Source organism: Homalodisca vitripennis, chromosome 2 (assembly GCF_021130785.1).
Source record: "Homalodisca vitripennis isolate AUS2020 chromosome 2, UT_GWSS_2.1, whole genome shotgun sequence".
NCBI lineage: Eukaryota > Metazoa > Arthropoda > Insecta > Hemiptera > Cicadellidae > Homalodisca > Homalodisca vitripennis.
Window position 1 is genome coordinate 117,272,510 of NC_060208.1, and position 21,700 is coordinate 117,294,209.

Genomic DNA, 21,700 nt, shown 5'->3' on the forward strand with positions numbered 1-21,700 from the left:
TTAAACTTGCATTAAACGAAACTTAACTTGTTATAAAGTTAGATTGCAATGTGCGTCCTCTTTTTTTATAAGGCCAACCACTCTTTAGTAGGTGATTTTCATTAACTATTTTCTTTGTCATATATGTCTGGCTGTGAAAGACTCGTTGCCATGGCAACAGAACAACTCTTCCTCTGTGCAAATCCATTCGATGATGCAGAAGAATTTAATCTTGTCACTTATTTTTATGTTACAAGGAAACACGGATAATTATTGAGAAGCAAACAAATTTTAATTACATTTCTTAAAAATACTATGCAGTTATTAGACTATATGTAGATGTTACCCCATTATGTTTTTCATATGAACTATGCCTTGGGAGTTGCTCTAGGATTTGTATCCAAGGCAATGTCGATGGTCTAACCAAAATTAGGACTCAGAATCTTTTTAGCTAGGTCACCTGTTTTTTTGTTCTTTTATAAATATTATAAGAGTTATGAGTAGTTTGTCAAACAATTCTTAACCAGAATTTTAATAAAATACAAATCGTTGCGTTTTTCTATATCACTCAGTTTAGGAGCAAATATAGTAGCTAATTATCAATTTTTACAGACATTTTCATATTTCAGAACATCACATGATACCTTGTTTAAATTAATAATATATCAAATAGAATGTAGGTCCATAAAAGATAAACACAGCCAAACGCGTACAAAATATGACTGTTTTCAAAGTCTCACAATGCTTTGTGTGTAAAACCAACAGGGAAACATCAACTATTAATCTAAGGACTCCTTAATTTTCCAGAATATCACATGAATACCTTCTTGCTACCAAACTGATTACAGCCATCAAATAGAATTTAGTAAGTCCGTTAAATACAAACACAGCCAAACGCGTATAAAATGAGACCATCGGCACTAGTCAGACGTAAGTGCTCTGTACTTCAGTGTTGGGCGGCGCACACTTGGCTAGTAGCTTGGGCTTGAACATCTTGCCGAAGGTCTCGCGGAACTGCCGACTCATGGAGCAGTAGAGGATGAAATTGATGGCACAATTGATGAGGGACAAGATGTCCATCATCTCCCCCAGTTGATGGTAACAGTTCTTGAAGAAGCACCGACCCAAGATACCACTCAGTAGACCCAAGACACCCTGTCAGCAACATTCTTATTTAATCCTCTTACATCTCTTAGCAATCTTTTATAATGTACATGCCACAGTAAATTTCCGTACCTGATAAATGTTATTTACACAGTGCCTGAAACACAGTGTAGGCCTATTGATGATGATGATAATTGATTTTTCAGCAAGTAATCGAGCACGGTAAAACATGATGTTATTATACAAATGTTTGTAATTTGCATTATAATTTTGTTTTATTTTTAGAAAAATGTATTAATTCTTATAAATATATGTCATGTCTAAAGCTAGACTAACTCTAGAGAGGCAACACCTCCATGACTGCAGAAACTAAGGATATGTCCAGTAGTTGTAGAATATTTTTGATATATTCTAGTGTGTGGATAAAATAATATAAGCAGAAGTAAAAACGATAGTATCTGTACTGAATTCATCTTATGTATTGTATAAGAATTATTTACCATTCTATCTATTATAAAAGTCAAAATATGGACTATCAAATTATAGGATCCCCACTAAACTTTATTGTTTGCAGCAATTATAACTGGTGCATTTTATGAGATGTCTTTGTCGGATTTATAATTTTATTTACAAATCAGAATGTTTTACTCACCATGTTATTATTAAACTTTCTAATCACATCAAAGTTTTCACAGTACCTGACAGTTTAGTCAAATATTAGATGGTTTATTTCTCTCAAAACCTTAATATTTTCCTCATTACTTTAAATCCAATTTTGTATAGATTTTATAATTTTTACTTAAAATCCTCTTTTCAAACATCCAAGAAGTTAGTTTTAAAGCATTTACGTTATACAATCTTCATTAAGGAGATAAACCTAAACCGTTATAACTAAACCTTACACTATATATTTCATAACATTGTACAATAGAACTATTTATAATATTTGTAAGCCCCATGTGCCCTTAAGCAAAGTAGAAAAAGGAATAGTTACAATATTGAGTAAACTTAAATATAATAGCAATTGTGAGATATGAATTTTAAACCTGTGATTTTCTTTGTAACCTGGTAACGCACATACTTCACAGCAAGAAATGATTAGGAATAGAAATACATGAATATATAACAGTGGTAGACATTAATGAGGTATGTACTGAATTTGGAAATGGTGAACACGACATAAGCGTTTTAACGATTTTATTACAATTGACTACGTAATCTATAAAGTAATCTATAAGGATTATGATCGTTAGTACATTATATTTTGTACCTTAGGGATCTCTGTGATAAGGAACAGCAGGAGCACTACCACCAGCATCTTAGTGGTGCGGTCAACACGTTTCTCGGGCTTGTAAGTCCGCGGTGCGTCAGGCGTGGGGAACACGTCGCAACGCAACCGCTGTTTACGTTCGTTCACCTGGAAATAAGAACTTTGAACATCAGCTTAGGTTTTTACATGGTAATAACAGTTACCAGCGTTATTAGTGTATTCTCCTTAACTTTTTATGTGAGATACGAGAATTTGACACAGTAAAAAAAGTTGTTAGCTATGTGGTAATACAGAGTTAAACAAAAAATTCGGATCCTTTATTCCTTTAAATATTTTTAAATAACTCAGTATATTCATAAGGTTTTCTGTTTTCAACGTTAAGTGACCCTATTTTCATGTTTAAAATAGGAATAGAGTTGAATCGAAAGTGAACTACCTGAATTTGACCTCACACTTGATTCTAATAGAACCAGAATCCATGCAAGCTGCTCTGTTGAGGCAGTGATATTTAGATGTTCACTTCGAATGTTGAAGCTTTCCCTTATCATCTCCTCGCTTTCCTACTTGCTCTTAAAGGTGCCTGCCGCTACGACTTTATGATTTACAAATGTTTTACGATGGCACAAAACCACAGATAGCGAAAGAAAGTAGGCACTTATAATCGCTTACTATTGCGATAAACAATCCCATAAGTTCAAGGTGATCGCGATTAATTTACAGATAAATCTGTTGATTTCAAATTCTCCAAAAGTTACTTTATTACAAAGCTTTGTCAATGACGGGTTTAGAGTAAATAAACACTGTATTTTCAAACGTAAAACCTTAATCAGTGATGATGATCAGTGACCTTAACAAGTCCATCACATCCCAGATAATGGTTCTTGGAGAAGCACTAACCCAAGATCCCACTTACATTCTAACAGATAACCGCTTGATTCAAAAAGGTATAAAGTACTCTTAGCGATCTATAATGTACATGCCATTATACATATCGCACTTTACATGCTAATAGAAGTTACCTCATAATTTCACTTCTTTCAACTTGTACTTATAAAAATATAAATAAAAAAGTAATACAGCATATTAGTGAGTTTAATTTTTGTACACTATAATTTCTGTAATTATACCGTAACTGGATTAGTTGAGTCTAAATCTACTGCTAGTGTAAAGTTGGTTAATGATTTTACTCTTGATATAAATAAATGTTAACTAACATTTTTAGTTGCTGTTGTGTCTTATGTTCCAACAGCAGTACGAATTATATGAGATCCTTTACAAACTCAGTAACGATTAATTTACCATTTTAATATTGTACTTGATTGATTATTCCAAAGTTAATCAAGTCGTCGAGGGTGATGAGTAAATGAACTTCGTGTTATAAGGACCCCATGGGGCTGTTTCGTTGTCCTTTCGTCCCTCTGTGTGAGAAAAATGTTCAAAAACATGAAACTCGTACATGGATTACTCTTGGAAGAACCCTATTTCCTTTTTTTTCAAAAGGCCAAAATCAGCCTGGTCATTTGTGCGCTGCCTCTTTTTTTACATTCTATTTGGTTCATCGATACTCCATTATGTCAGATTATTAAACTGTGCAATAACTGTGAGCTTTAATTATTTTTTTAAGTGCTTTAAGTCAAAAGTATTCAGTACACATTCATTTAGTATTACACATAAATATACTAAAGATAATTACTTTTAGAGTGATACAGCAATGCATTACCACATTAATGTAGATAGAATTATTAAATTAAGGACAATTTAATCAATTATTAAAATACCTCTTGACAAAGCATATGGTTTATTTAATGTACTTGTTAGGAAGTTACTTAAAAGTAAATACAACTTTAATAACAGATATAACTTAAATAATAGCTTTGTCTGTTACGCACGCACACATGTTATGCAAATGTGAACGTAATCAATGAATACGTAAATAATACAACACTGCTCTGTGTTTTACCACCATTATTACATTATATCGAGAATACAATTTAGGGCATGAAAGAGAAAGTATTTGGAAGGAGAGAGTTACGTATAGTTAATTGGATTTAATATTCTTAGCGTATATGCCATTGGATTATAGTTGTGCCATACTTCACTTCTAGTATCAATAACTTATTAAAATAAACAATTATAGGTTAAGAAGTTTATTATTTATTAGAGTGTGTCATAAACTAAGGCTGGTCATTTCCATACCATCCGAATTTCAAAAGTTATTTCTAATGAAAAGTTTTATTTAAACAGCATAAATATAAACCGGTACCGATATTATAAAACTTATCGTAACATCTAAATTATAATAGGACATATAAATAAAAATTTATGACAGCTACTTCAGACAGAAAATTAACTACAGATTCCAAAAAGAATTTCCTTTTTTTATTAACAATAAATAAAGAAGAATAGGCGTAATCATCAAACCACCCAATATATCAATCGATAATATATAAAGTTAAAAATAATTCTGATTGCTTTCTGCAATGATTGCCAATTCTAAAGCATCGGCGTTAAACAACTTGATTCGAGAGGAGAGAGGTAAAATGTTTATATATCTTCCTCACTTATTCTGTCCTTCCCGTGTAGGACAATGTTTACCTGCCAAAGGAGAGCCACCAGGCAATAAGAGACGACGGTGAGGACGGCACACGGCAGCAGCTTCACCACGACGGCGTACAGCCAGAAGCTGGCGATGTAAAGGAATTCGTCGTCCCGCTTGGCGAGGTCGCTGAGGTCGAGGTGGTAGAGGGTGACCACTTGGTTGTTCTCGGTGACCTGGGTGGCGCGCACGCTGAACACCAGGTAGGATGGGATGCAGATCAGCACGGGGAGTGTGAAGGCCCCCATGATGGCCAGAGTACATCTCTTGTCCGAGCACATAGTGTGGCTTCTGTGGGGGAATCTGGAACAATAATATCAGACAAGAATACTCCTTTATCACTAAGAGATATTTTCATTATATATATACTAAGTCTGTAGTAATATGTAATATTCGATGAAGCAATTATGATGTAATTCTACGATAACCCTTACAATAATTGTGAATCTGAAATGGATATGTTTATAATACATATTATTTCAATGTTCATTGCTAAGATTTTCAATAGGTAAACAAACTTTAAACAAAAAATGTAAACAAAAGAAGCATTTCTGGTTCGGTTAAACTATATTACTTACACATACGCATTAAGAGATTTCCTTAATTCCACGATCAATACATGTATGTATAGAAATATATACATAGTCGGGGTGAGAAGCCTACTTTAGTCACAAAATCTCAACTTCCGACCCCTGTAATTGGTCAAAGCTTGTAAACTCAACAAAGTCATAAGCATTGATTTAGGAGTGATAAATGTGCTTTAGTTACATGCAGCCAACTATTGACAAAACCCACATCGAGTGAGCTGCACGGCGCGGCGTGCTGGAGTGGGGCGGGTGGGGTCAAACGCCGGTAGAACATTCAGTATATTGTGTACTATCTAGTCAGTAGACGTTTTAAATAGTAATTTGGTTAAACGTCACTTAGATCGAAACAAATCCAAGTACTGCACGGACATTACTTTATATAAACATACAACAATTGTCAATTGCGGTAAATTTATGTATGCCCCACTAGCCAATTAATAGAAAAACTTCGTTACTTTGTGTAATAAATGAGAGTTCAATTCTTAATCTAAATATGTGTGTGCGCGCGCGCGTACGTGCGGAATCATTCATAGTTGTCAGTTACAGAATCTCTCCTTTCCTATACAAAGTTGTCGTTATTTACCTTCTGGTGATAATTGCTGTACTCTTAATGCAATTCCATATGTTTTAATTGCTTAGCTAAATTGCTGGGATATGGCAAGTAAAAGTTATTTTTCTTTTAAGTCAATAGCTTACACTTGAAGCCCCCTTTTAATTAACACAAAACTAACATTCAGCTTCCCCTCGTGTAAGTATTTATAGCTCACGCGAGGAACGACCATCTGGAGAAAAATTCATTAATAACGTGATTTATGAAATATAAACGTAATTTCAAATCAACTGCAGTTTCACCATTCATAACTAATTAAGTAGAATATGGAGATTTCAGCTTCAAACTGATAAACAAACTGACAAAGAGGTGTAGCAAGTTTCAAGTCTCAAAGATATTTATATCAAGAGTTACCGCACAGACGGTCTGACGGACAGACAACTATCCCATTTCAATGCGTGCCTGTCGGGCAATGAATAATTAGTGAAGCTTAATGCAGATCGTTACACTAGGTAATAACTATATCGTGATGACGTTTCCAGTATGCTAAATACCTTCGGAGAGATGTGGCACATAAGGTCTATGACTGAAAACTGTTGAAGGATGTATTCGAAAAAATATGTAATATGTATTGTATTGAATTTTGAGTTTAGCTCCAGTTCACCATCCTTTTTATTGCACTGTCTCAGACTTGACTCCTGGAATCTGGAGGCATGTTCGTGTGAACAGATCCAAAGAAAGTAGACGACGAAGAAGCTCAAAACAAAACATTTACATCGTTTCGACAACAGAAACATCTATAAATAGGTGAAGTGGTAGACCCATTGTCTCATCAGGTACACAATTTTTTTTGCTGGCGATAATCAGTGGTTAAGATCTCAGACGGCAGATTTCTACAAAGCTGGAATCGAAAGACTTGTGTCACCAAGTTATGTGTAACGTTATGGTAAATATCTAAATATCTCAATTTGAACGGGTATTACGTAAAAAATAGCCTAAGAATGTAGCTTTTCAATGTATAATAATACAATGTTCCTATTTCAGTTGGTTTTTTTGTTTCAAAATGTCTGTTACTTTTTGGATGGTCCTGGTATAACACGATCTATTCCGATCTATTCTTCCCTTAAAAAGATAAGGTATTTCCCTTAGTAAAGAATCGATCCTCAGTTTAACTAGTTGTGATGGAGGTTAAAAGTTAGGGAATTCAACGAGTTGCGAACATCAAATTATAAATTATTCGTTTGTCATATTTTTTAGACTATCACTATTTTCAAACTAATATTCGATCATTGTGTCGTAATTTTAGATATATGTGTAACGACTTAGTGCACAGCTAAGTACAGAAATATAACCTGTGAAAAATAACGTATTTATGGTGGGAAGGGTTGATTCCTGAACCACCCTTCTGTTTGAAGATACCGATAAAAAAGGAAGTGAAATGAAGCTAAACTCAACATTCGAACCCTTCCCAAGGCTACGTTACATACAGAAAACTCGGTTGCTCCACCGTGTTTTAGGGTCGTGTTTAAAACATCTTAGAGCACTCAATTGTGGACGAGAGACAATAAGATTACCACTTGAAACTACACTAGATAGCTGCTGTGTAACCAAACTGGGTTTCTTTGAAGCCTAGATTTCTCTGATGTAGAAACAATGCATGTTTGTATTGAGTCGTTCGTTCGAGTCTATATATTTAAAGAAAGATTAAGCTTTTTACATAAAATGTAAATACTTGTAGATTTTTGGCTCCTGGACTAGCCTTATTAGTGGACCAACAGCTTGGTTGAGGGGCTTGCTGATACATATTTCAGAAGCATCCACCATCGTTTTCACTATAGACAAAGTAGTATTAAATTGTATTAGAGCACTTAATCCATTACTGTGGTTAGATATCCATTCTACATCTTGGTAAATCATGGGATTTTATCTGAGTTATATAATAGTTATGTAATAAAGTGTGCGATAGATAAATATGTAACCCGTAAAGGCTAATTGTAAAGAGAGACTAAATCCTCCTTGTGACTAAATCGCAGCAACTAAATCGTCTCCAAACTTATAGATACTGACTTGGGCATATCAAATTTCCGATACAAGTGAAGCTTCGTTTGTTATTCCTTCCCATAGTGATATTTATTTAAAATGACCAGCTCGTTGTCTTATAGTTGAAGAAAAACATTTCTTTCATCACCAATCTACACTTATCTAAATGGTTTTTACGTATCTAATATTTTACAAAACGTACTGCATAATCAAGAATCGCTTATTATAGAATTTTCCTTGGTGTAACTAAAAGATAAACAACCAAAACTTTATACAAATTGTTGATTCTATAATACATTATTGTATTTCCTTAGTGATATTATATCAATAAAAACCGCATTATAGAAGTTTTGGAAAGTTATAGGTACAAACCTGAATAAAACAATTGAATTTCCTTATTTGTGGAATATAAACATTTAGTTTAATTATGTTCTCGTCAGTATCGACAGATATATTACAACGTGTCCATGAAAATTAATTGGAATCGAAATGTCCTTAATTAGGCAAATCGATAACGTTTAATACTTACTGAATTGCGAGGTATCTCCACAGAGCCAACGTGAGGACGAGACATGTGGTTACCGTGTGCATGAGCTGGGAGAAGAGCATATGAACCAGGATAAAAACTGCCTCAGCATGTGTCAACTGCCTCACCCCTGGTGGCATCAGCACGTACATGTAGGTGGAGAAGGGGATGTACTCCAGCATGACGAGCATGTCGGCCACAGCGATTCCCGTCAGAATGCGGTTTATGGGTGTTCCCAACAGCTCCTTGCGCGTCAGCACGATAATGTTCAGCAGGTTAGCGATGGTACCGAACACGCAGACTAGAAGACTCACATATCCGTGGATTTGGCGGTAGCTTGTAGCCACCTTTAACAGGCACAATATCATGGCTCAACCAAAGTTTTCCTACAATTAGAGGAATTGTATGAACTACAACTATTGAACATTTCCAGAAATGTGTGGCAGAGCCCAGCAACTACTTTAGTATGTTTTAACACACGGTTAAACTGTTTAGTAACATTTTCTGGTCACCCAGCTGGATCACTTCTCTCTGGTTTATACCTTCCAGTTAAACTTACACTTGGCACAGCAAAAACCGATATGACACTTAAATCTGGGCAACCTTATGGCACATCACTAACCACAAATGTCGAGATTCTGGCGTGCAAGTCGATAGCTCTAGTCTACTGCTGGAGATGACTGTTGGAGTTAGTGGGGTTAATTTTCTATCATAGGTTCTTGCTAGCCTGAAATATATATATATATATATATATATATATATATATATTTCATATATACATATATACATTCATATATTCATTTCATATATTCATATATATTCATATATTTCATATATTCATATATACATATATATATATATATATATATATATATATATATATGCATGCCAACTGGTATAACGTAACTATTGAAACGTGTATATATATATATATATATATATATATATATATATATATATATATATATATATATATATATATGAAACATGATACAGTAAAGTACCGTACATATTTTTTCCCAAATCCATGTTCGTTATATCATGCCATTTCCTTGATCCAAGCTATCAGTGAGAAATGGATGCGATATTTTCTCCTTTACCTGTCATAAAAATTGAATTTATTGTCTAGTGGATTTCTTTGTGATTCCACTTTGCTATAATCATGGAGCGAATGGTTTGTTAAATCATGCTAATGCTGCGTTTTTGTTTCTTCAGCTACTGTAAATATGCCGTCCTACAATGGAACGGCATATTACAAGTACATGTAGGAACCAAATTCAATATCCTACTTATACACGTTCACAATTTTATGCATGAAGTAAAATCCAGAACGTATTATTATCTTAACGTATTCGTTATCTTGTTTACATTTTGTTGAAAAAAGAAGTGTTGTTACTATTAGGCTTACTCAATCACTTCACTTTTTAAATGTAAAACAATTAAAAATAGTGATTAAATTAATTAAACATGTGATTGTGCTATCATAAAACAATCTTCTCGCAGAAAATTTGGTTACATTTAACAGGTTCTTTCAGTTAACCTTTCGCGACTTTAGAGACCAAGATGGGATTTTATCTGCTGTAGCAACGATTTTATCTGCTGGGGATAGTGCGAAGGGATTTTGAAATAACAGTAGGCTTATATTTATCTCAGGAACCGTAAGAATATCCATGTAACATTTCGGTACAATCTGGTCAGTAATTTAAGCGTGAAAACAAAACAAACAAAGGCACTTACACATTTATAATGTTATTAGGATATATTTGTTTCATTACTTTAAGCGTATTTATTTCGTTATTTTAGGGACCACTTAACCACAAATAGTTTATCGTGAAATGGATAAAAACAATCTATTTCACCACCAAACACAAACAAAACCAGCAAACCAAATCTAATAAATTATATAATTTCCAATAATAATAAATCCAATAATAATTTCCTGGTATTAGGCTTCACGACAAAAATATTATTAGTACTGCCAAAAATAACAATAAGGCCAACACTATAATATGAGAAATATTAGATAAACTAAAATAATATTTGATATGTAAATCTAATATAATATTTATATCGTTTTTAAGTTAACTATAATGAAGATTTAGAAGGCCTTGAATTATCAGCGGTGACAATCTATACCCCCCTGCTGATCTCGGACAACTCACAGAGGAAAATGGAATGAGACAATAAGAGAGACTCAGAGACGATACGATTTTAGATTTCCAGCTTTAAATATGATGTCTAGGGTTGCAGTTTACTTAGTCAACATAAGTCGTAGCTAGATTTAGTCAACTGCGACACATTACTTTACACATAATTCTCCGAATAAGTCAAGAAATTAAAAAGTTCAACAAAGTAAACAAGTGTAAAACTACCCGTATCAAAACTGTAAGTGAGCGTATACAATGTTTCTTGCAGGTAGGTAGCCATCTTGAAACTCTGTGTAAACAGCCTCAATGTGCAATATGTTTTAAGACATCCTCATTTTCTTTGTATTATATGCTATTAATCTACTTGATAATTTATATTTATCCTGCTCCAAATCATCTATGTATTATATATGGTCTCATGACGTGTTTTTCCTTGTTTCCAAAAATTAAAATCTAAGATTTAGCGTTCTATTTATGGGACTCCCTATCTTCGGTTTTGCTTATGACTTTCAGAATAACTCTAAAATAGGAGAAATATACGTCATCTTTATTTTTTATGGCCCTTTGAGGCCATGAAGAGTGAGGACAGTTCTATTCAGTTTTATATTTTTCCAAATATAGACGTATATATTTTAAACTTCAGATAAAACATCACAAATTAAAAGTTTGTGAAAAATGAAAAATTCTTTATTTATACAGATAAAGTTAGGGCCGCATAACCCTTTCTTACCCTTAACTTGCGACAACGTAAAATTTAAAACATTAATTAAATATTACCTTAAGAATAAAAAAAATTAAAATGAAATGTTATAGATTTGATTCTGTTTTACTAAGACATTTAATAATTCACTTTGTAAACACGGTCTAGTTACAAAGCAACAGCTGCAGGGAAATACTAAACTCATTCTGTGTCCTTACAACACAGTATTACATGATGCTTGTGGGCGTCAGGGGCTGTCAATTAAATTGAAACTGCTGGTAACACTAATCATCTATGTTCAAAGCACCTCGGTTACAGTACGCTTACAGCTAATGAGCGTTCGGTGTTTGGTAATACAGTGCAGGAAATAAATATAGCCCCTGAAAGGAAGATTCTTGGAAAGGGATTGTTTCGTGGCACATGTTAATTAAAATTTGTTACTTGTGTACGATTCAGGCGTAGTAAATGAGAGTTTCTAATGTACAGGATCATACACATTGACAACTTTACGTAGACATGTAGAGTAATATTTTTTTTTAATTCCCATTATCCTTTTCAAAAACTTTTGCCAACCAAAACGTGCACCAAAGCTGGAAAAACTTGAAAAAAAAATAGTTTGAAACGCTCTAAACACCGATTGCCACATTATGAGAAGCGCCAAAATGCCCAGCTATGAACGAAAGAGAGATCTTAATCACAGTAACTCACTGTAGTCACGTGATTCAGAAGAAACTACGCTTCCATCAACCAGTAAACATGCCAAACAAGCTTTAACGGCAGGCGAAGTAGCGGATCTGGATCCCCCACTACAGTTACTGCAGGAAGTCTCCTTTGTTGTTCAATTCCCCCACCAACAGTTTTCTTACAATTCAGCTCACATAATTCCTGTACATCATTTGGGTTCATGTGTATTTCCCATTGTTTCGAAACTATACTGGGAGAATAAGCAAGAAAAGAGCAGCATTTTCCAACGTGACAAAATTTTAACAGAAGAATTGTTCCCAGAACTCTATACGCCTTCATCAAAAAGATAAATTTAACTAAAGTACTGAATGACTTATAATAGCTATAAACAACAACCATGAACATCTTTGCACACGGTATTTCTCTCAGGTGACCCTGGTTAATATAATGTGTGTGCAGAATAATTAAAAAGACAAAGTAGGAATTTGGAGGCTATCGAACATCCAAGAAAAGTTAGTATTTAAAGTTCCTCCATGGCCTAAGCTTCTCTAAACAGGGATTTGCACACATTAACATTTTCAGATTGCATCAAAAGAACGTCTAAAACTATCTAAATCCGAAACAAGGATCCAACAGAAGAAATAAAATGTAACACGGCATTTCTTTATGAAGGTTTCTTACAACTTCACTACCCTTTGTCCTTTTGACCTCACAAATAAAAGAAGTTCTTCCTTAGAACAATAGAAATCTATGTGTAAGTTTTGAGTCTCTTAGAGTTTTCAATCAAGCGTTAAAGCACAGACGGATTGTCAATGACACAATTTTAAAAGGACCTGTCTGGCCATTAACAAGATGTTGAATAAGAAACCACATACTTTGCTCTGTAGTAATTATATCTTGCTATTGATTACCTCTTCCGTCCATAGTAACTTCGTACTTTCTTGGATAGCAAAATTCTACTTGACCTCATTAAAGACGAGTATTTCGTCCTAATACTGGTGCGGAAGTTGAAAAATTTCTTAAACATTCTTATTTACCTAAGAGCTTTTACAGCTAAACAGTTGCTCTACCCACTTAAAATATTTTAACGAATTGAATCAATTAAGGGTACGTTTGGCAATGAACCAATCGGAATGTGGATCAAAATCGTATGACAATGAGAGTGGGTCTAAAGAACAGTATTTTCTAATGCTCTAATGTGCCTACCTCTCTAAGAGTGCCCTCGCAGTAGGCCGGTACCACCGGTTCAGGGTCTCGGCTCGTGTTAAACAGAAACTCAAGGTCGGCCTCGGTAAAGTTGAAGAGTGCCTGTAGCCCCTCGTGGCTCAGCCCAAACTGCCTCAGCGCCTCTGTCCGATTTCTCAGCTCACTCAGCAACTGGTGGTAGTAATCTACCATGTATGCTGCTGACGTATGTTTCTGAAGCTGACTCGTCCCAGGCTTGGGGAACATAATTTTTATCAAGCCGTCAGCTAACTAATTTCATGATATCAACTTTGAAAACGAACTTATTGGTCTCTAATTTTACAATCAAACAGTTCCTCACGCCGTAAAACGAATAATCTTCAGTTTGCTACTATTAAAGTAGGTTCCAACTAGGTTCAAACGAATATTGAACAATTATCATCATTAGCGTTTATCACTCAAAGATCAATGATTGAAGTAAGGAGTTCGATAGAAAGCTTTTACACGATTGGTTTCACTCCATTTCCTGCAAACAAAACAGAAATGTTACTATAGGACACCTGCTAGTGTTTTGTAGTAATATCAAATAACGGAAGGTATCCTAAATCGTTTGTACTTGTACGGATGTTTCAGCATTATTATTTTAACCTTTAGTTTGTTATTTTTAATATTGAAATATTGATCTTAAATTTTATTTATCATTTGACACCGAACCAACTATATTTGGTCAATCATTCTTATATCTCATTTGTTTTAAAAAGGAAGATTAAAAACTGAAATAAATTTTTAATAAATTTATATTAAGGCTTTGGAAAATATTAATTACATAACACCATATGCAAATCTTGTTTTTTATCAAGTAGACTCTGTCATAAAATTAAAATACAAAAAATAATGATATAAAGCCGCGTTTACACCGGAGTTAATAACACGTGTTACCAACAAAAAGTTAATAACATTTCAAAAGAGTTCAAAAATTCACTGTAACATTTGTTAATAACACGCCAAAACCCATGTTAATAACACGATTTTTGTTATCCACCGAGTGTCGGTAAAGATCAAAGGAAGGGTGTAACTTTTGTTAATAACACATGTTACAGTCGCCACGGGCGTTGTAACTTTTGTTGGTAACATGACCGCGCGCACACTACCGGACTAGTTGTGAGTTTCTCAGTTGCAAGACAGGAGTGATTGTGCGCACACCGACTTGTTGAAGTGTTTTTGGTGTACCAGGCGTTATAACTGTTTTTTTATTTGTTTTTACTGTTGCACTGTTTTGTTCTCAAAATGGAAAACTTGTTAAGTGAAGCGGAATGGCCGAGGGAACAAGTTTTCAAACTTATAGAACTGTACCGCGAACAAACTGTTTTGTGGGACCCTACTTGCCGAGAATTTAAAGAACAGTGCTTGGACTGAAATAGCCCTTGCAATGAAACTGTCAAGATCGGAGGTTTCAAAGAGAGTCTAAAAAAGGGAAAAGTGGTTCCGGGGCTATCGGGAGCAAGTGGTACGCTTTTGACGCTTTGCTATTTATCCAAGACACGTAAGGTCACTGCTAGATTTTCTTGTACTGGGATTGCTTTTCTATAATTTGTGTCTTGCTTGCCAATTACATGTCCTAACATAACTATTAAATGTTCAAAGTCACTACTGGCCATGCACAAAGAGTTCTTGATGCTTCCATCACACCGCAATTCACCTGATAGGGGGGTCAATGTCATCCTCTTGCAGGTCATTCAACATATCACTGCCACTGTACACTGATCTTGCCCTTAATGATGGTTTTATCCAATATCGTTTTGGTTTCCTCTGTTTTGACAGAATGACGCATGCAGGCATGCAGCTGCAGCAAGAACCACGTCCTCTACACTCGACATCTCCAAGACTGAGGCTGTGGCGGGGCGGGGCGTTCATAAAGTTAATAACAAATGTTACACTCAAACCGGTGACACTGTAACTTTTAGTTATTAACTTTAGTTACTGTAACCTTGTTAATAACTAAAAGTTACCAACTTTTGTTATTAACTCCGGTGTAAACGCGGCTTAAGTGCAATATTTTTTGGGAATTGTTGATTATCTGAGAAGCGTAGTAAAAAAGATTGAAAAGTACGGATACGCTGGAAATATCCCTGTGTAAGACTTGCTTTATAGACAGGGTTGATAAATGACCTAGGCTGATAGCCGATATGTAAGGCATCCTTTTCAACCCGAAGTCTGTGAATCAATGATCATTTCTTTTCCCAAACATGTCGTAAGCATAACATGTAAACTAGTGACGTATTATTCCTTTTTAATTTTCATTAATTACGATACGTTTAGAAGTATGAAATTAGTACATGTGTTTTTCCATTTCTGTTTTAAAAAATTAATGAAACGTGTCATATCGAGAACTGTTATATATTCTTACTGTGTTAAATCTAAATCAAAAGATTAAGGCATGCAAGAAAGTTAACAAAAAACATGTGAAAACACCGATGCTATCGTAAAAATTAACAAGAATATTGAAATTTATATACCTTAAAACTACATGCAATTTTAATACTAAGATAAATAAATATACTTGTAGCTTGTTTTCTTTTTAAATCATGAAATTGTATTAGTATAAATTTTTTCAGGATGAAAGAATGCATCCTTACTGGGTATCCATAGAGTATTGAAGACAAAATGTAATATTAAATACTAACTATTGAACATTAACTGAAATAAATCAATTTGGTATTTGGGATATTCCAGCCATTGCTTTAGTCTCCTCCTCTAGGGTTTCTGGCGTCAGGAATCCCTCTGCCCTAGTCCCCTGTCCGGGATTTCCCGGCCTTTGCTTACTTCTAGCACTACTGGCTCCGCTCCCGGCATATGTGAACTTCCAGCACATTGAAGCTCCTGAATTCTCTTAGATCCCAGTCTTAGATACTCAATAACACAAAATCTACGACAGATTGAGACCAAATTTAGCATAGTTATTGCTGAGATACAAGAATAACACAATCAAAAATACTACTGTTTACAAAATAACCACTCAAGAAATATTTATTTACATGAAAACAATACCATCTGTTCTAGTGTAATATAGTTATGGCATTAATATTATCCAAATTTTACTATATGTGGCAGCAGTGACGAATTCAAACCACTTATTTCATTTTGGATACTTGAAATTATTTTCCTTTACTACTATGGAACGGCATATTTACAGTAGATGATAGAGATTAATTAATTTAAAATTTTAACGGTATTATAACTGAGGAAATGGATTAATTCCGAGTTATTTATCGTTACAGCTTTCCCCAGTCATACACTATTATAGAGGTAAACAAAAATTATTCATTTAAAGTTAACGGCAGCTAAAATAATATAAGAAATAATATTTTTGGCGATTTGGTTTGTTATTATCAGTCTGTAAATCCCGTATCAGACATAAGAACCGTTTTTAATACGTTCTTGTTTGCTTCACTTCCCATTGTTTATGTAAGTATATTACTAATCACAAGATTCAGATTTAAAATGGAGTTTGTAAAGGGATTTGAGCCTGGGATCGGTGTTTTCAGACATTAATAGATGTAAACTCAGAATATTGGATAAAAATTTAATAAACTCTCTATTCCGAGGAACTTAAGTAGAATGGGAAGCTTAAAAAACTAAGGTAGGGAGCAACGAAAACAGATAAGATATTTAATTAGCTATGACGTAAAATCACCACTGCTATGGGTTGGATAAAATGCTTAAGTAGTCCAATAAGACATAAGACATATTGTTAGCTCTATTGGCTCATCAGTTATGTAGCGCAGTTTGTCCAAGGTATCTAATGTCTCACAGCTTGTGATAAAGAAGTTATATTGATCGTTTTTTGGTCAACTGCAATCAATCACGATGTAGCTCCGCATCTCCACTCCATTGTATAAGCGGATATACATATACTACTGGATGTGCCATTTTTAGTTGATCATTTTTTTATTTAAGAAAACTCTTTAAATTGAAGCCTAAGTATCCCAATACTATTATCCACGTTTCTATGTGTGAACCAGAATACAGACAATAATATTCTTCTAATACAGCTTGTAAGTATTTATTATAATATTTAGCCATATAAATAGTTAATTATTAACATAAGTTGAAAGAAAGGCTTCAGGTAAGAAATAGTCGAGGAACATAGACGGATGAGGACGACAACCAAAAGTAGGGATCGGCAAAGGCAATAATATTACGTATGAGGAAGTCACAAGTGCGTAAAAATGCACTTGTATGTATGAAATTTTAAAACTGAGTTAATATCTAAGTGGTTTTCAACAGCATTTGATATTATTCTCAGTAAATGAGATCACCATAATATACGTTCACAAGAATATTGATTGAATTACATTTAATTAGGCTGCAATTCAAAGTTAAGCGTGGGCTATGGCTCCATCAGAGAAAATATTTCAACAACGCAACTTCCTAATTAAACTTCAAAGGATTGTAGTGACTCTTGGTTTTACTTCAAAAAACACCAGTTGTTACTGTACAGCTCCAAAATCAGTTAATGACTTTCCGTTGATTACTTTGATATCGTTGCTTGAGTAGCAACCCTATTAAACTGCCTCAATCTGTAATTCGTTTATTATTTGATACTGATGTTACTGTGTACATCTTTCACTCTTGTACACAGAGCATTCCATCGCTATAAATACACTTGTAAAAATTAAATCTTCTTCAGCTAAAAAATAGTGGCCAACACCAGTATTAAGATCAAGATCGGATAAATAGTATGTTTATTTTCCCATAATTTAAAATATCTGTTATTTTTCCTCTCAGTTTACGTGTATATTTTATCCTTAAGTTTTCATTTTAGCTGCATACTCATAATCAAAGAAGCTATTTTAATATTATCGTTTTGCATGTAATCCTACCACGTATAAATTTTGAATTTTGACCAAGTATTTTTCGAATAAAGAACGTGGAAAAGTGTTTTATCAGATTATATAGTGTTTCAGTTTTACTCTGTACTAGTAATCATAAAAGCTATTTTAATGTGATTACTTGGTATATAATCCTACTATATATAATTTTGTTATTAGTAAAAAGGATTTATGGAAAATCTTGAATACAGGATATTACAATAATTGCTTCCTTAGATGTAGGAGAATTGTCTGTACCAACTTGAATATATAGGCCTATTGTTTTGAATATTATATGATGATTGTAGCCATTTTGTCAGTTTAGCAAAGTGTACATTATTTTTTTGTTATATTTTTGCATGGGAGATTTAAAAACAACGATGAGAATTTAATTTTAGCAGTATTAATAATAGTTAATATTCTATCCTAATTTCATAATAAATATTTTGTCGTTCATTAGATAGTTTGGTGGCTATATGTGGAATTTCAGTGTGCAAACGCAATGTAGTATATTTAACACGACTTTAATTATCTAACGCTGTTATGATTAATGACATAACAGTTCCTTGTATAACAAAATTTGTTTTTTCGCAGCTATCCAAAACTCCTTGGGTAGCGAATAGAGAGAGGAAATGTTTGGTTTTTTTTACTTTCATACATCACTATTCTTCCTTAGTATTCATCTTTTTTGGCTGTTTTCAGCGTTATACATCACACTTTGGTTACCGTATAAAATTCAGTTCGCACACCATAAGAAATACTGGGGTTTTCCAGTGAAATAGCCGCCGTGTTTGCACGAATAATAGCTGTGTGTATAAGGTTTGGATTCAAACAAAACCCAAGTTGGTTTTTAATTATAAATTTGAGTATGGTTTCGAAATATTCATGGATAGATGGTGATACACGTAAACAAGCGCTTGTTTTCACATGCAGGACTAATTTATTCGTGAACAACAATGTTGCGGACTGGTATATGGACAATTTAGCATATATTTATACGCAAATGTATACAGAGTTAGTCAGAAGTATGGTAAAATATTTTAAGACGTGATTGCAGAGCTAAAAATAAGAAAAAAATGTTATATGAAGGTAGGTCCGGAAACGCTCCATTAATGAGTAATGGCTGGCGAAAGATTTTGCTTTGTTTTCAGTTCACCTGGTGAAATTAAGTGATTCTGAAATGTTTTGTTCTTACTTTTTAACTCATATAAGGTGGATTTATAAGGAAAATCACCTGAAAAATCAAATAAAACCACTCTAGAGGTTTTAGTGTGAACAGGTTTTGAGAAAAAGTATATAATTTTCCAAAAATCTAATAACAAAAATACTGTCTTAAATGTTTGATGTCCAATGACATTGTTAAATGACCAATAAACAAATGGTTTTTTCAAATACAGATTGTAGAGAATTTAATTCTTAAAACAACCATGATAAGCAAAGTTAACTATATGTGTAAAAAATATGAAATTGACTCCTCACGTATTACACTACACAGGAAACTTTTGCTGTCTTATAATAATGAGTATCTGGTTGGTAACAGCTGGTGATAAACAAACATATTTTTAGTTCAAAATTTTATTTTTAAATACAATAAAATATCTACAATCGCTTTAAGTCTCACCGGAAGATTAAAAATGATACTCAAAATGACCTCCGTTGTTCAAAATGCACGCGTTCAGGCGTCTTCTCATCGAGTTTCGGACCGGTTCAAAAACTCCAGGTGTCTGCTTAATGGTTTATATTCCATTAGAAATGTTTAATCGGAGTTCTTCAATGGTATCTATTGTATTTAAGAATGATGCTCAAAACGACCTCCGTTGTTCAAATATATTTTATCATTAACTTATCACTTATCATAACTTATGTTTATTTTATAAGGAAATTTTGTGAAATTGGATCTGAACCATACGTGTACCATTTCTAAATATTTACCTCATGATGTTTCATGTAGATAAGAAACAGTCTGGGCGTTTCTGCATTCAGCTGTGTCTCTATTCAAAGACAAATTAATATGGTCGGTTTATTAATTAGTCTATGTATATAAATTTACAGCAGAACATAATCACTGTGAAATGTACATTCTGCAACAAACATTGTATAAGGTATAAACCGTTTTAAAATTTGTTCCAGTTGCTCAAAGCATGATCAATAATATAATTAATATTATCACAACAAAAGCCTCAGGTATTATATTGGTTTCTCTATCGAAATAGTGAAAGCAATGAGTGTACATATATTGCATTGGGGATTTAACTCAATCGGCCAACCTATAGATGATGTCTGGCTACTTTTATACAGCTATAAATCTTAGTATTATTATTCCCATACCCAAAATAAAACATACTTTCTTTTTCCCTCTTTAGGCTTATATCAATTTTACTGTCCTTATCTAAATTTCTCGTGAAGGTGATAGTTGATCAATTGTCAGTCTTTATTGAAGCCGAAAACCTTCTCTTACAAAATCAATCTGGTTTTAGAACACTTTTCTGTACTAATATTCAATTGTTGCTAGATAAAATAGAATTCTTAATTAGTTCACTGATATTGCCATTAATTGTTTTAGTTCTTATTTAGAATAATGAAAACAGGAAATTAAAATTAAAGAAAGTTAATATAATGTGCTTTCTAATGGTACGGGTGTCCCCAAGGTTCGTGTCTGAGTCCAACTATATTCATGTTATACACCGCTGACCTTGAAAGCGAACTTTTATTGTGTTTCCTTTACTCGTATGCAGATGATATTTAATTTCTTTTAACGTACCCTCTCTCAAGCGTCAATAAAACTATGTTAATGACAAATTCCTTAAGATAAAAAGCTAATTTTGTAGACATGGGCTTAGATTGAACTCCGATAAATGTTCTGTTTTGCATTTTTGCTCATTATCTATTGAGGATGTAATTACTGCATGTGGTTTCTATGTTGCTTTGAGTGAAAACTATTTGAAGAATAGGAAATTTGTAAATATCTTATACATAACAGTTGACATTGAGCAAGTTTTGTTTGCACTTTGAAAATATTTCTCAAGAATTTTGAACAGGTTTATAACTTTAAATTTCTGTGTCATCGAAGCTGCACATGATTAATTTCATAGTATTTTCAACCATAAGCTCTTTCTGTGTTTGGAAATTATTCGACTCAGGAAAGTTCGTACAATACCGGAGACTGGTGAAACTTTTTACCAGCTGTCGACACGAGGGATGTTAGACAACGGAACACCCTAACCGTTGTCATATACGACATGATAGAACCGCTGCTTGTAAAGCAACAGAGAAAGCTTTCTCGTACTTTGGAACCCAGGAGTTTAATTTTCTTCAACCAGCCATTAAAATCACGCTTTAAATCTCTGCAAGTTTTCTGTAGCAGAATATTTTGTTGAACCAGATACTTTTATAATATTTTGAATATCATGAAGTTGAATCTATTATTTCCATTTGTAAAAAATTGTAAGTCCTTATGCCAG

General features: G+C 33.6%; 1 protein-coding gene across 1 annotated transcript; it reads right to left on the bottom strand.

Annotated features, from left to right (window-relative positions):
• Nucleotides 1–332: 332 nt before the first annotated feature.
• Nucleotides 333–13,635, bottom strand: LOC124355780 (G-protein coupled receptor dmsr-1-like). The gene is made up of 5 exons (XM_046806933.1): nucleotides 13,390–13,635; nucleotides 8,656–8,999; nucleotides 4,949–5,252; nucleotides 2,354–2,500; nucleotides 333–1,134 (listed from the first exon to the last, which is right to left on the bottom strand). The coding sequence occupies exons 1-5, from the start codon at nucleotides 13,633–13,635 to the stop codon at nucleotides 904–906; spliced, it is 1,272 nt and encodes a 423-aa protein (XP_046662889.1). The 3' UTR covers nucleotides 333–903.
• Between the last annotated feature and the right edge of the window lie 8,065 nt (nucleotides 13,636–21,700).

Bases quoted from the DNA above. Each gene is read 5' to 3' on its own strand.
- LOC124355780 (XM_046806933.1), bottom strand. From the start codon at position 13,635: ATGTTCCCCAAGCCTGGGACGAGTCAGCTTCAGAAACATACGTCAGCA. The intron at 2,501-4,948 runs GTAAACATTGTC...TCTTATTTCCAG, and splicing joins TGGTGGCTCTCCTTTGGCAG to GTGAACGAACGTAAACAGCG. The intron at 1,135-2,353 runs GTACAAAATATA...TGTTGCTGACAG, and splicing joins TTATCACAGAGATCCCTAAG to GGTGTCTTGGGTCTACTGAG.